Below are 13,753 nucleotides of genomic sequence, written 5' to 3'. Positions count from 1 at the left end.
GGGCTTCAAAAATGGCATTTCCCCACTGAGGATGTTCTGCCCTTTTAATTCAGAGAGCTCAACGTTGACGACCTTCTGTGTAAATAAAGCTAATTAAAGACAGTTATTATTTGCTATGCATAAAAGTTGTCCAGCACCACAGTCCTGTAGATTTGGCTGCTTTTGCTAAATAAAGCTTTGAGATTTCGCTACACTTAGAAGCGCTAAATACAACATTTACAGCCTACAAAGAGGCTTCTTCAGCTGTGCCTCCCGGTTTTCTGTAGGATTTAAGGCTTTATAAAATGGAGACGTTTTGGCGCACGGTGTTTGCCAGCTCTTTGCAGAGCAGGAGGTGGATGGGGCAGCCCAGCCAGCCCAGGACATCCCTGCCATCACCCCCAGGCTGCTGCAGCACCCCTGGGAGCATCCTTTATTCCGGCCAACCGGCCGTTCATTTTTCAATATATCATTTTAAAAAGATCTCAGCCACCCCAACTCCACCTGTTCATCCTCTTCTAAGGATGCCGAGCGGCACAGAAGCGGTGGGCTGCAGGCAGGGACCCCCGGCAGCTCCGTTCTCTCAGACAGAGACATCCACCCATGAAATCATCGCTGCCGTGCGTTGCCTCACTGGGAAAAAAAACCAACCAAGTCATTGATGCCACGTTGCTGCAGTTTCCATGGTTAGTGAGGCAGGCTGCTCGCTCCGGGGAAGGAGGTGGGCTGCGGGATGGTTTGCGGGCTGCCTGAGGGTAGGAAGATGCTCCTCTCTCCAGGACCCCTGCCCGCGGGTCTGGCTTTCCAGAAGAAGTCTGAGGCTGGAGCAAAGCGATGGACTCGGTGCCTCCTGGTCCAAGCAGCCCGGGCTGCGTGGATGAGACAGGGCAGGGTGAAAAACCCAGTTAAAAACCAACACATCTCCATTCAAGACGAATTGCCGCTAAAGCAGCATGGCGTGCGCCTTGAGTTTGAACCAACTGTGACAAGAAAAGGAGGGAAGAGATCCAGATTAAGGGTAAATCCTTCCTTAAGAGCTCAAATGGCTGAGAGAAAAAAAACCACAAACATGGCAATCATTATTGGGGTTGTAATAAAATGGGATTTAATAAGTATGTGTTACGACCGTGAAAGGAGAATAAAATATTTTCCCTGCTCTTGCACGGAGCGAAAGCTGAGGATGGAATTGAAATAAGGGTGGTAGAAGAGGAGAAATGAGCGGAGAGGAAAAAGCCACTTAGCACAATAAATCTGCTTCTCAGCCCCCACTTTCCCATTTTATGGCCGGAGCCTTTTCTCTCTCTGCGGCCACGCGTCTTTGCCTCCCGACCCCCCCGCACAGGGATCCACAGCAGCGTGTCACATCCCCTGCAGAGGACAGGCCAGCAGTTAGCGCCGTGGAGACACCACAGCACCACAGAATCACAGAATCGTCCAGGTTGGAAGGGACCTTTCAGATCATCGAGTCCAACCATCAACCCAACACTGCCAAAAACCAGCACTAAACCCCAGCGTCACAGGGGAGAGGGGACATTGTTCTTCCCACCACGCAGAAACGTCAGCTGAAGACGGTGGAATAATTTTTTTTTAAAATATTTTCAGCCACAATTCAGCTTTGTAGCTCATTCAGGAGCAGGTTCTTCAGGGCCCCAGGAGTTTAATATTAATAACTGAGATGTTTTGATTAGACACGTAAGACACACAATCTGCTTGTTTGTCTGTTTGTTTGTTTGGACTGAAGTAATACTGAGAGGCAATTTCAGATCCTTCTTTGGTTTCCTAAGTGTTCTAGGAAATAATTTACCAAATTACCAGCCAATACGTGGGACAGTTTCAGGCACGCAGGTGACAGGACAGGGTCACACATAGCAGCAGCACAGCAGAAAACGGCACCAAATTCCCTGTCAGAGATGTCCTTTGGTAAATAACTCATCTGTCTAAAAATCCCGAGCAGTTCTCGCAGGTACCAATCGCGCGGAGCCTCCGAAAGCTGCAGCTTTGGGGGAAAATAACCGAAAAGCCTGCAATGGGTTATGGCTTTTCCTGACTGTGTCATTAGGAGTTTAGCACATGCCATGAAGCACGAGGGTTATTTCATTTTTGCTTATCAAGTGTGACTGTGGGTAGTCCCGTCACCTAATCCAAGGAGATTCCCGCTTTATAAAAGGATTAGGGCCCCATTCCTAAATCCTGATTGCATCTAGCCAATAATTGCTAATCCTCTCTCCCTCCGTGATCTTCCATTGTGCTCTCTCTGCCGCTTTGTTTTGCCCCACAGCTCCCCTTTTTAATGATATTTGCTGTGTTTTCAGTACCCCGGGACAGATATTTCTCCTTTGCTGCAGAAGCGTGCATTTTCTCTTACCTCCATCGAAAGGTATTTAGCGGATTCGCCTAGTCCAGAGACGGCAGAACCCAGACCTGGGTGACTTCACGTTTTATTTCCACAATATGCCGCAGTTGTCAGGGCAGTAACATAGGTAAAAATGACTCGGAGATGCGATAACCATCTCTGCCGAAGTGTTGTGCGTTAGTGTTTTCAGCAACATTTCCTTCCCATCTTGTTCCCTGGAAACGGAGCTGGGCGCGTGGCAGAAACATGCGTTCACGCTCAGCTTTGAACGCTCGCGGTCCATCAATAGCCCCGCAAAAGTCCCGAATACTCAGTGAGCACCAAGCCCTCCATGGATATTATTTGAGAGCGTCAGAATGCTAAAATCAATGTAATCTTTATGTAATTTTTAAGTACTTGAGTCTGAAGCCCCAACAATAATCTTTTACTGCAGTCTTTTCTTTGTGCAGTGTAAATAAAACCTTTAAGTCATAAAGAGCAAAGTGCAGCAGCCACCGGTTTGGAATGAAATCGGTTTTTAATCAACATAAACGCTAAATATATCACCTGGCAGTGAATCAGTGCACTGCATTGGGCCACCCCAATTTCGGTCACCGCGCGAACATAGCAGGCGTCAAATTGCCCTGTATAATTCCTTCTTGTTTCATCAAAGGCTTTATCCCACCTCCACAGCGATAAATTGAAATAATGACTGGTTCCTGTGTTTGCAGACAGAAGTGCACTCTTCCTGTGCTTAGATGTGGAAACCATCTTAAATACAAACTAAAAATTGATATAATACTTTCTCAATGCCTTTCTGCGTCACATTTGTCACATCATTGGTAAATGGCTCAGATGTATCTGCTCCGGTTGGAGCAGTGGGGATCTTCTGTATTCCTAGATAGCATCAGAGTTGCGGCCACGCAGGTGAAATGTCAGGTACAGGTGAGAAGAATGTTCTCTTCTACCCTTCCTGGGGAAAAAAAAAAAGAAAATCACCAAAAATCCAATATTATAGAATCATAGAATCATCCAGGTTGGAAGGGACCTTTCAGATCATCGAGTCCAACCATCAACCCAACACTGCCCAAACCCACCACTAACCCGTGTCCCTCAGCACCACGTCTGCCCGGCTTTTAAATACCCCCAGGGATGGTGACTCCACTACTACCCTGGGCAGCCTGTTCCAATGCTTGACAACCCTTTCGGTGAAGCAGTTTTTCCTAAAATCCATCCTAAACCTCCCCTGGCGCAACTTGAGGCCGTTTCCTCTTGTCCCATCGCCTGTTCCTTGGGAGAAGAGACCGACCCCCCCTGGCTACCCCCTCCTTTCAGGGAGCTGTAGAGAGCGAGAAGGTCTCCCCTCAGCCTCCTCTTCTCCAGGCTGAACACCCCCAGCTCCCTCAGCCGCTCCTCACAAGACTAGTGCTCCAGACCCCTCACCAGCTCCGTTGCCCTCCTCTGGACACGCTCCAGCACCTCAACTCAATATTGAGTTGGTTTTGTTTTATTTTTAATTATTTTAGCACTCACGGCGCAGAATAACAGACTTGTAGTTAAAGTACACTGGGGCAGCCTGAGCCAGGGGAAGAGAAAACGAATCTGTTCCGGACTTGCCTGGGAATGCTCAGCTCAGGCAGCAATGGCTCTCACCATGTCCATTCCCGGCTCAGCAGTGCCCGGGGTCACCTTTCCACGGCAGATCACCTGAGACAAGGGACCAAGTCACAAAAATGCCACAGCAATGCTCTTCTCCCCAGAAACCCACATTTAAAAAGGGCTTGGTGCACACATAGCAAATGTTTTACTCAGTTTTATGTTGTGTAATTCCTTGCGGCATTTACAATCCCACAGCCAGGATTTTCCGTGGATTTGCAGCGGGTCTTTCTCCGAAACCTGCGGCGTGCACAGAAGATGATTGCATAAGCCTGTAATTGTGCCCGCAAAGTGTCATCCCCACCTCTTTTTGGTTGAATAATCCAAAACACTAAATATAAAATGTGTTGCAATTTGCAACCGCACTGTTGCAAAAATCAGAAAATGGTAAAGTTGTGATGTTCACGCCCATTGCAGAAATGACAATTTTTCCAAATCTCTATCGTTTCCTTCATAGCACTGCCGGAAAATCCTACACCGAGTGTCACGCTAGGAGGAAACTTGGCTGCAAGGTTACATGAATAGTTGAGGCTGGTTTGGTTCTGAATAGTTAGACTAGTTTGGAATAGTTTAGTTCTGAGGGTCCTTTTGTGTAAAGGAGAACTCCCCTATCCATAAGGATCTCCCACCAAAGCTTTTCTATGGAGTCAGGTTGTCTAAATAGGTGACCCGTGAGAACAGAAAGGTTTTATTTTCTGTTTCTCCACAGCGTTGGCTTCATAAACCTGATTTTTCAAGAGCACATAAGTTTTGATGTTGTACAGGTAAAGGCCTTCATGAGACCTTCACGGTTAGAGGGCAGCAGGTCGCATTGCAGCACACAACAGCATGGGGACATCCAGCCTTTCTTTCAGAAGAGAGGGAGGAAGTTTCCAGAGAAAAGTAAAATACAACTGGACTTTCCCTACGGCAAGACAAAAAGCCGGGCAACTTGAGAAGGGGAGAAGGGGCGAATTACCACTACGATTATTTTTCTACTTCTTGGCCTGACTTGGAGCCACAGAAACTCCTCCCTAATTTATACCCCATAGAGACTATTTTTACATACCTTCTCACTGCCTTCCACCTACTCAGGGAAGTCCCACTGACGACTTTCACAGTGTCACTTCCCACTACTTGACTGTAACCGTTGGTCATTTTCACCGTTTTTAGCTATTTTATGCTGTGCTATAGAGCGGCGTTACGGCATGGCAGCGAGAGTGACTCGGCTCTAGTTTGGGAATCCTGGATGAGCGTCACTGTAGCTGACCCCGATCAGTGTTTTCTAGCTTCTACCCTGTCTTCTTGCCACCATTTCTTAACGGCTTAAGGCTTTGCTTTAGCCTGGTCGTAGCCTGCCCCTTCTCTCCCAGATTTCAATGTCCTGAAAAGCTGCAAGTAGATGGAGTGGGAGCTTGGTGCTTGGCTAGTCTAGGTGACACCAATGACTGTCACTTGTACAGCCTTTCTTCTGAGGTTTACTTGTTGGTGTTTCCACACCCATTCACAGCAATCTTAACACTCCTGTTTCCAAGTAAGAAAACGCCTTTTTTTTCTTTCTCTCTCTTTTTTTTTTTTTTTAAAGAAGCAGAGTGTCATGCAAGTTCCCCCAGCGAGTGTTTGTAGTTATAAAAATACGTTAGATGGGGCTGTATTTGCAGACAACAGCGGTACTTCCTCCCTTCGGAAACGGAGCAAGTTTCTATTTCAGGCTTTGCTGACTCAAGGGTGAGGTACCCAAGCTGATTCAGCAGCTTGGCAAGCCAGGAGACCTTCTGGTTATGAATGGAATGAGCAATAAATTTTAAGTTTGTCTTCATCTTACAGAAACATATATTTGAGTGAAGCCACCTCCTGGTGGCAGACATTTTGCCAAATAAGCGGTACGGTCTGCGCCGCTTTCAGCCACTCGAATGAGACAACCACAAAGCCTGCAACTAAACTGCCGGTCCTATGGGAGACAGTGATTCCTGCTCAGCTGGGCCAGGTTTTATCCTCCCTCTTTGATGTCCACCTCACGCAAAAAGATCTCCTACTGCTTACTCGCTTATTTTACCTGTGCGTCCCACCTGGGATATGAAGTCGTGTCAGGAATATGAAGTTTGAACTGCGATTTCAGAAGGATGAAAACACAGAACACGAAAACAACCTGGCTACCCCGAAGAAGCGAGAAGAATGCACCACTTATTCAGCCTCCGTGGCTGCATATGGAAAAGCCGTCAAAGGTAATCCTTGTGCTCTTCTTTTACGGAAGAGTGATATCAGCATCATGACGCTTTTCTAATTTTAAAAACCATGGAGGAGTAACAATCCTCCAAAATATTGTCTAATGTTTACCTGTTAGTCTGTGAACAGAAGTCAGAAAAGTTGCTGTTTTTTTTAAAATCCATAACACGAGTTCTTTCACCTAGAGGTTACCAGGATTCCAAACAAAGCTCATAATGAATGCCACACATACCAGCAGGGATGCAGACATTTGTCAGGAAGTGAGATCCTGCTATTTATTAAGGTAAGAAAGCAGGGAATGGGGCGTCTGGGCTGTCTCCCTTGAGTCTTTCTGTCTCTGGGTGGACGAAACAGGTTTTAACATGTTTTCCTCCAATATCTATACTGCCTCCAGAGCCAGACGGGATGAATAGTCTCCACCCATGGCATCCATGATGCCTCTTCTTTCAGGCTGTAAGTTTTCCTTTGACAGCATACAGTAAAAGCCACAAATTCTAAACAGCATTCCTCCACCCCAACTACACCGGCATTAACATTCCCTGTTGTTCTAGCCAGCAGCTCCCATGTCATATTCTTCTGCCTCGTGAAGGCGGTTTGTGAAGTCTAAAAAAGCATCATGTGGGTTGTCACAATTCAGAATCCCCCCCTCAAGAGTTTCGTGCAGCTCCATCAGACAAGTGGTGAAATACAATATTATGAATGTCAAACAAAAGCTAATCATCAGAGCTGACAAAGACGTGCCTCTGAGAAGGGAAGTAAATTCACTTCTACAGACTAAATATGTACACTTAGTGGCATGAAGTTAAAAGAAACGTGCAAGCAGGATATGCATTGCCCAGCTATTGCACCGTAAAGTATTTCCTCTGACTCGGTCTCGGAGAAAGGAAACCAGCCACAGAGTATTTTGGAAGGGCAGAGTTCTATGCAGGAAAACAGCACAACCCGGAGCTACCGGACACTGAAATGAACCAAGTGGACTCAAAATCAACACTGCGTGGTAGCTCCCAGCTCTACCAACATGTGCTAAGGGTGGTTGCTAAGACAGTGATCAAGACGAAGCACCTTTCTTAAAGGATGCTACAAATACTACCCATGCAGACACTGCCTTAGAAGGACATGCTGACTCTATCGTATTCCGTGGGGTTAAATTCCTGGATAAAAACGAATCAGAAGATGGCGGGGCGGGGCGGGGGGGAGAGGGATAACAGGTACAACTTCAGACCACTTCCTGCCCTCTAAGATAATTCTACTTACACTTGAAATAAATACAAGCATCACTGGCATTTTTTGATTACCGCTTACATGTATCTAATCTGCTTCTTGAATTCAACTGAGAAAAATCTTCACAATGGAAGCAAAGTGAAAGTGACATAATACCCAATTTTAAAAATTCCCTCTTTCAGGAGGCAGCACTTGCTTTTCCCCAGCCAGTACAGAGCTAACAAAAGTGAATAGAAGGTAACTGTTCTCCCTGCTGCACACACAGCGATGTTTCCACAGAATTCGCTAACGACAGAGGAAGCGGGGGAATGGCTGGGCTGGGGCGTGTTGGGCAACTGTTTCACCCAAAGATGAAAAGGAGGAGCAGGATGGGAGCCTACGAGTAACAAACCTAGCGGGAGCCTCCCGGGGGGAGAAAGGATTCAGAGCAATCTCAAAATCACGATCTGAAGCTTACCAGAGGAGGGGTTTGACAAGTCAGATGTCTTCTTCAGTCCCATTTCACTCTCCTCCGAACCAGTAAACGAAAGCTGTGAAAGAGGAGACTACTTCATTAGCGGAGATCAAAAGCAGTCTCTGACCGGTAGCCAGACAAAATGTGGGATCATGTGGGTCCCTCAGTTAAAACTTGTGATGTAGCCAGTATCTTTGATGTGATTCCGGTTATTCTAAGAACATACAAAGTCCTGCTTCATTGAGCACAGGGAGAACAAGACACACTTCTCTCGCTCCTCAGGCTGCGCTGCCTCACAGCTTTTTTTTGAATGAAGGTATGACCCTGCGTCTTCATTTTAGATGAAAATTGAATTAAAGCCTACGCAAGTGTGTTTCAGTAATAAATACCAATTTGAAGGGCCTCAACTTTTACTACACCCTAGACAAACAAGGTTTTATTTATTTGCCGCCCATGCACTCTTAATCACCCTGGACCAAAAGAACTGAGTGAAATCATGACTTTGTTGATACCAGAGGGAAAACTCTCATCTTCAACTGGAGGAAAATGTACCCTGGTGTTCTTTTCAATGACATCCTGGTTTACTTAGAAATAATACGGGCTTAAATGATTTCCTGTTTCCCCCTCCCATATTTTAGCTCTTTGTAGTTTCTACCCTTTTCGGAGGGGTGTTAAGGAAATGCAGCTGACCCAGACTGGCAGTTGAGTAGGGATATCATGACAAATAATAATAGGCCAATATGATCATAAAGCAGGGTTAAAAAAAAAAATGCTGACATTTCAGCACCTCTTACATCTCAAAGTTCAAATCAGTCTCTTCAACAACGTAAAGTTTTACAGGTTTACATAACATAGTTAAAAGCAGAGGTAATTTTACCTGAAATTCTTTGCCATTTAATCCTCCAGATTAAATAAATACACCATCCTTTATAAAGTAAAAATGTAACTTAAAGTCCATTTAGATGAATCAATAAAAAGGTTGCAAAGAAGTCTTAGTAAATTTATCAATTAATAGCCAAGCCCAGGAGGCCATCCTTCCCTTCTGCTCTGTCAGCTAAGGCACTTCTTTCCTCCTAACATTGTGTAGTGGCACGGTAAGCAGCACTTGCTATAAAATATTAATCAGCTGAGCCATTAGTTGGGAATTTGAGAGACGGCTATGTCATAGCAAAACCAAAACAATTATCGCTGTTGACTGGAATTTTTTATTATGGATTGTTTTGGTGTTTGAGTATATCAGGAAATACAGATTTCTTCAAAATAACAATAATAAAAACATCTTACAGCATGGTTACTGCATATCAAGGAAAGGAAACGGGGAAAAAAGGCAGGTTTCAGTTCTAGTAACTGTGTGGCCACGTATTTACTATTGAAAAAAAAAAAAAAAGGGTACATTTTACTAAACGGTGCTGTCTTCAGAGAAGGGGGGACTTGCCGCTGGGGGGAGGATGGCCGGAATCGAGGGCTTTGGGGGCACCCAGCTGGGAAAGGCTCACCTGGAAAAGAGTAAATGGGATTTGTGGAAGCAGGGAAACACAGCAGGGCCCGGGAAGAGACCGGGACAAACTGAGGGGATGAAGAGGAGGCGGTGGGACCATCACTTTGTGGGCAAGGGATGGAGGGCTGGGGAGAAGCTGGAGCCAGCAAAGGAGGGAACGATAGGGGCCCTCTGGGAGGAAGAGATAATAAAACTGAGGGAGCGGTGCGGGCCAGATAGCGTCACTTATAAACAAGCGGGGAAGAGAGGCGAGGAGAAAGAAAAAAAAAAAAAACAAAAAAACCAAAATACCCAAACAGCGAGTTTCCAAGCAGGCTGTTGGAAAAGGTTAAACTGTTGTGTGCCTGTTGTTTGCGCATGGCAAATGTCCGCCGTGCCAACGGCGGCGCTTCCCCGTCGTCCGTCCCCGTCCTCCCCCCCGCCCCCGGTGAACAAACAAGGGCCCTGGGGGCGGCGGGACCCGCCGGGAGGGCAGAGGGACACCCTGAAGGGACCGCTCGTCGCCGTCTTACCCCGTCCCTGTCAGCCCGCCGCCGCCTCTGAGGGACGGGGCGCGAGCCGCTCCCCTCAGCCACGCGCGCACCCCTCAGCCTGGGCGGGAAGGCGGGGGGGGGGGGGTGGTGGTGTCCGCGCTCCCGCCGCGGCGCCGCGCCCCAACGGCGCGCACACACACACAACCCCCCCCTCCTTCCCGTGAGGAAGATGGTGGCCGGCGGCTGAGCGCGTCCCCGCTGCTCCCCTCCCTCCCTCCGGCGGCGGCGCGCAGGCGGGCGGGCCGGCCCCCGCCAGGGCAGGCAGCTCCCCGCGGCGGCGCGGCACCACCCCGCCGGGAAAGGGGGTGTGTGGTGTTGGGGGGGAGGCGGAAAAAACGGGACCGTCCCCGCGGCGGGCGAGGAGGACGCTCGGTGTGAGGGCCCTCGGCGGCCCGGCCGTGAGGGGAGCGGTGGCCGAAGGGCGCGGGGAGGAAGAAGGCGAGCCGACATGGAGGAGCGGTCCCCTCCCGGCGGGGGCCCGGCGTTCCCCCCGCGGGGCTGAGGCGGCGGCCGCCCGCCCCGCGCCTCGGCGGGGCCAGCGGCGGGCGGCAGCCCCGGCCCGGCCCGGAGGAGGAGGAGGGCGGGCGAGGCGAGGGGACTATGCGGGGCTGCCCGCGCCCCAGCACCCTGTGTGCCCAGCCCGGCGAGCGGCGGAGCGCCGCGGCGCTGCCCGGCCGCCCCTCCGCCCCGGCGGCGGGAGGAGACTAGAGGCGAGTCTTCCCGAGGAGCCCCCGGTGGCCTTTCCCAGCCCTCGAGAGAGAGAGAGAGACCTAACTCCTGAGCCGGGGCTCTTCGGGAGGAATTGACAAACATGGCTTCCCCACCGCACCAGCAGCTGCTGCATCACCACAGCACCGAGGTGAGCTGCGACTCCAGCGGGGACAGCAACAGCGTGACGGTGAAAATCAACCCCAAGCAGCACCAGGGCTGCTCCTCTTCCAAGCACTGCAAGTACAGCATCTCCTCCAGCTGCAGCTCGGGGGAGTCGGGGGGGACCCGCCGGGCCGGCGGAGGTGGCCACGGCAGCGGCCACGGCCTCCGCCGGCAGAAGAAGCTGCCGCAGCTCTTCGAGAGGGCCTCGTCCAAGTGGTGGAACCCCAAGTTCGACTCCAACAACCTGGAGGAGGCTTGCATGGAGAGATGCTTCCCGCAGACCCAGCGCAGGTTTCGCTACGCCCTCTTCTACATCGGCGTGGCCTGCCTTCTCTGGGGCATCTACTTTGGCATACACATGCGAGAGAAACAGATTGTTTTCATGGTGCCGGCCCTGTGCTTCCTCTTGGTGTGTGTAGCCTTTTTTGTGTTCACTTTCACGAAGACTTATGCCCGCCATTACGTATGGACTTCACTGATACTCACCCTCCTGGTTTTTGCTTTGACTCTCGCTCCGCAGTTCCAGGCTCTGAAGCCTGTCTCAGGAAGTGGTGACATGTCCAACCGGACTCTCCCGGCAGATCCCACAGACACTTGTCTTTCTCAAGTAGGCAGTTTTTCTATGTGTATCGAAGTGCTCTTGTTGCTTTACACAGTGATGCACTTACCCTTGTATTTAAGCTTGTTCCTGGGACTGTCGTACTCGGTCCTCTTCGAGACCTTTGGTTATCACTTCCGCGACGAGAACTGTTTTGCACCTCTTGGAGCTGGTGCGGTTTACTGGGAGCTGTTGAGTAAAGCCTTCCTGCACATCTGCATCCATGCCATCGGTATTCATTTATTTATCATGTCCGAAGTCAGATCGAGAAGCACATTCCTGAAAGTGGGGCAATCTATCATGCATGGAAAAGACTTGGAAGTGGAAAAAGCCCTGAAAGAGAGGATGATTCATTCTGTTATGCCAAGAATAATAGCCGATGACTTAATGAAGCAGGGGGATGATGAAAGTGAAAACTCCGTCAAACGTCATTCCACCTCAAGCCCCAAAAACAAGAAGAAGAAGCCCTCCATACAGAAGACCCCCATAATTTTCCGTCCTTTTAAAATGCAGCAGATAGAGCAAGTGAGCATTTTGTTTGCGGATATTGTTGGCTTCACGAAAATGAGCGCAAATAAATCTGCCCATGCTCTGGTGGGACTCCTGAACGACCTCTTTGGACGTTTCGACCGGCTGTGCGAGGACACTAAATGTGAGAAGATAAGCACTTTGGGAGACTGCTATTACTGCGTAGCTGGCTGCCCAGAGCCCCGGGCAGATCACGCTTACTGCTGCATCGAGATGGGCTTAGGTATGATTAAAGCCATTGAGCAGTTTTGCCAAGAGAAAAAAGAAATGGTCAACATGAGAGTGGGTGTTCATACTGGGACGGTCCTGTGTGGCATTTTGGGAATGAGGAGGTTCAAGTTCGATGTGTGGTCCAATGATGTCAATTTGGCCAACCTGATGGAGCAGCTCGGGGTGGCTGGAAAAGTCCATATTTCGGAAGCTACTGCCAAATATTTGGATGATCGTTATGAAATGGAGGATGGAAAGGTGATTGAGCGGGTTGGTCAGAGCGTGGTAGCCGACCAGTTAAAAGGTACGTGCTTTTATTTTGTGCTCAGTCTTTTTTTGAGTTTTACGAGGGAATATATTTTCCCTAGTGCGTGTTTTGTGCTTGCAAATTGAACGCGTTTTACATTTAACTCTGCGTGCTGGTGATCACAAACACTGTGGGAATTGCAGAATAAAAGATGCCGGGGAGATAAGCGTGAAAGATCTTCTGGGGTACTCAAAATGCAGACTTCAGAATTCCTTAGCGCTCCTTGTGAGAGTATCGCATCGGAGGGAGGAGAAGGTTAATGTCTTTGCTGTCTGCAGGAGGTTTTTGTTTTACTGTTGTGTGTCATCCTTTAATTCAGTAAGTAAACTAGGATAATTGACTTCATGTGCCATACATAGAGCATATGTGTTTTGCAAAATTATGTATATCTGTGAAAAGTTTTTTTTGGCATTGGGAGAGTTGGGACTGTGAAGGCATTTGGGAAAAATGACAGCTGGATTCACAGAAAGAAATGAGCACTGTAGATTTGGCAGTTTGATGTAGCGAGTTGTTACAGTTTGAAGTTAGGCTGGAAAAAGTTACTCAGGTGGTTCAGTGAGCTGGCAGATGCTCTCGTTTCTGCAGCTCTAAGGATTTGGGGATGAAACTGCAAATTTGCTGTTCAGAAAAGAAAATGAGGGATCCTTCGGTTCTCCTTATGGCTTGGCTAAGGGGCTGCTTTTCATTTTTGTACAAAGTATTAATTTTGAAACAAAACCCTCGGCTGCTTTCTAGTAGCACTTCGAAGCGCGTGCAGGAGGACTGTACATGCTGAGGGTTTAATTGTCTCTTTAATAAAAGCTGTGTCTCTAGTGCCGTGCCTTTGTCTCGCAGAGGTACTGTTGTCTGCAGTGCTCGAAGTCCAAGGTGGGGAGCAGGCGAATCAAAATGGGAGCAAAATATGTTGCAAACCCTGTTATGCTATGTGAGTTTATTCGTTCTGTTTATAAATGTACCCATTTTTATAAAGAAAGTGCTGAAATGGGAGTGGAAGGAGCTGAGGGTTTGTGATGGAGGAAGGAGATATTTGTTGCAACAAATAGAAAACGAGGCCAGGATGGTTGTAGAAAGGTCAGTGAGTAAGGACGAGGGGGGAGAGGATTGCAAAACAGTGGTGGCAGCGGTAGCGGCAGGCCGCTTGCCTGTGGCAGGTGCTTATTTTGATGTGACACAAATACTTATTTTTGGTGAGCTAGCTGTCCACATGCATATGGCAACAGGGCTGAAATGAGAGGCTTACAGGGAGGAAAAATATCGACAGTGACATTGGTGGCTGGAAGCCATAGAACTGTAGCAGATGTGTGTCCCTGGGCTTCAGCTTTCTGTTTAGCCTCTAAAAATACAAATTCAGTTAATTTC

General features: G+C 48.5%; 1 protein-coding gene and 1 long non-coding RNA gene across 7 annotated transcripts in view; one reads left to right on the top strand and one right to left on the bottom strand.

Moving 5' to 3' along the window:
* Window positions 1-833: 833 nt before the first annotated feature.
* Window positions 834-10,110, bottom strand: LOC128913707 (uncharacterized). Of its 3 annotated transcripts, XR_008468047.1 has the most exons (6): window positions 9,858-10,105; window positions 9,241-9,343; window positions 7,851-7,923; window positions 3,925-4,018; window positions 2,345-3,280; window positions 834-848 (listed from the first exon to the last, which is right to left on the bottom strand). It is a non-coding gene; the product is annotated as an uncharacterized LOC128913707 (long non-coding RNA). The 3 variants fall into 3 exon arrangements; XR_008468046.1 differs by lacking the exon at window positions 834-848 and having other exon boundaries at window positions 2,831-3,280; window positions 8,725-9,343; window positions 9,858-10,110; XR_008468048.1 differs by lacking the exon at window positions 834-848 and having other exon boundaries at window positions 2,831-3,280; window positions 9,132-9,343; window positions 9,858-10,104.
* Window positions 10,111-10,181: 71 nt separating this feature from the next.
* The window catches only part of ADCY9 (adenylate cyclase 9), a 96,569-nt gene continuing 92,997 nt past the window's right edge, over window positions 10,182-13,753 (top strand). The window contains exon 1 of one of the 4 annotated variants that reach the window (XM_054211770.1): window positions 10,182-12,391. In XM_054211770.1, coding sequence (XP_054067745.1) covers window positions 10,690-12,391 — 1,702 coding nt within the window. In that variant the 5' untranslated portion in view covers window positions 10,182-10,689. The remainder of the gene's footprint in view (window positions 12,392-13,753) is intronic. The other 3 variants (XM_054211768.1, XM_054211767.1, XM_054211771.1) reach the window with 3 other exon arrangements.

The sequence above is a fragment of the Rissa tridactyla genome, chromosome 8 (genome assembly GCF_028500815.1).
Source record: "Rissa tridactyla isolate bRisTri1 chromosome 8, bRisTri1.patW.cur.20221130, whole genome shotgun sequence".
In the NCBI taxonomy this organism is placed as follows: domain Eukaryota; kingdom Metazoa; phylum Chordata; class Aves; order Charadriiformes; family Laridae; genus Rissa; species Rissa tridactyla.
This window is presented reverse-complemented; position numbering and strand designations above follow the sequence as displayed.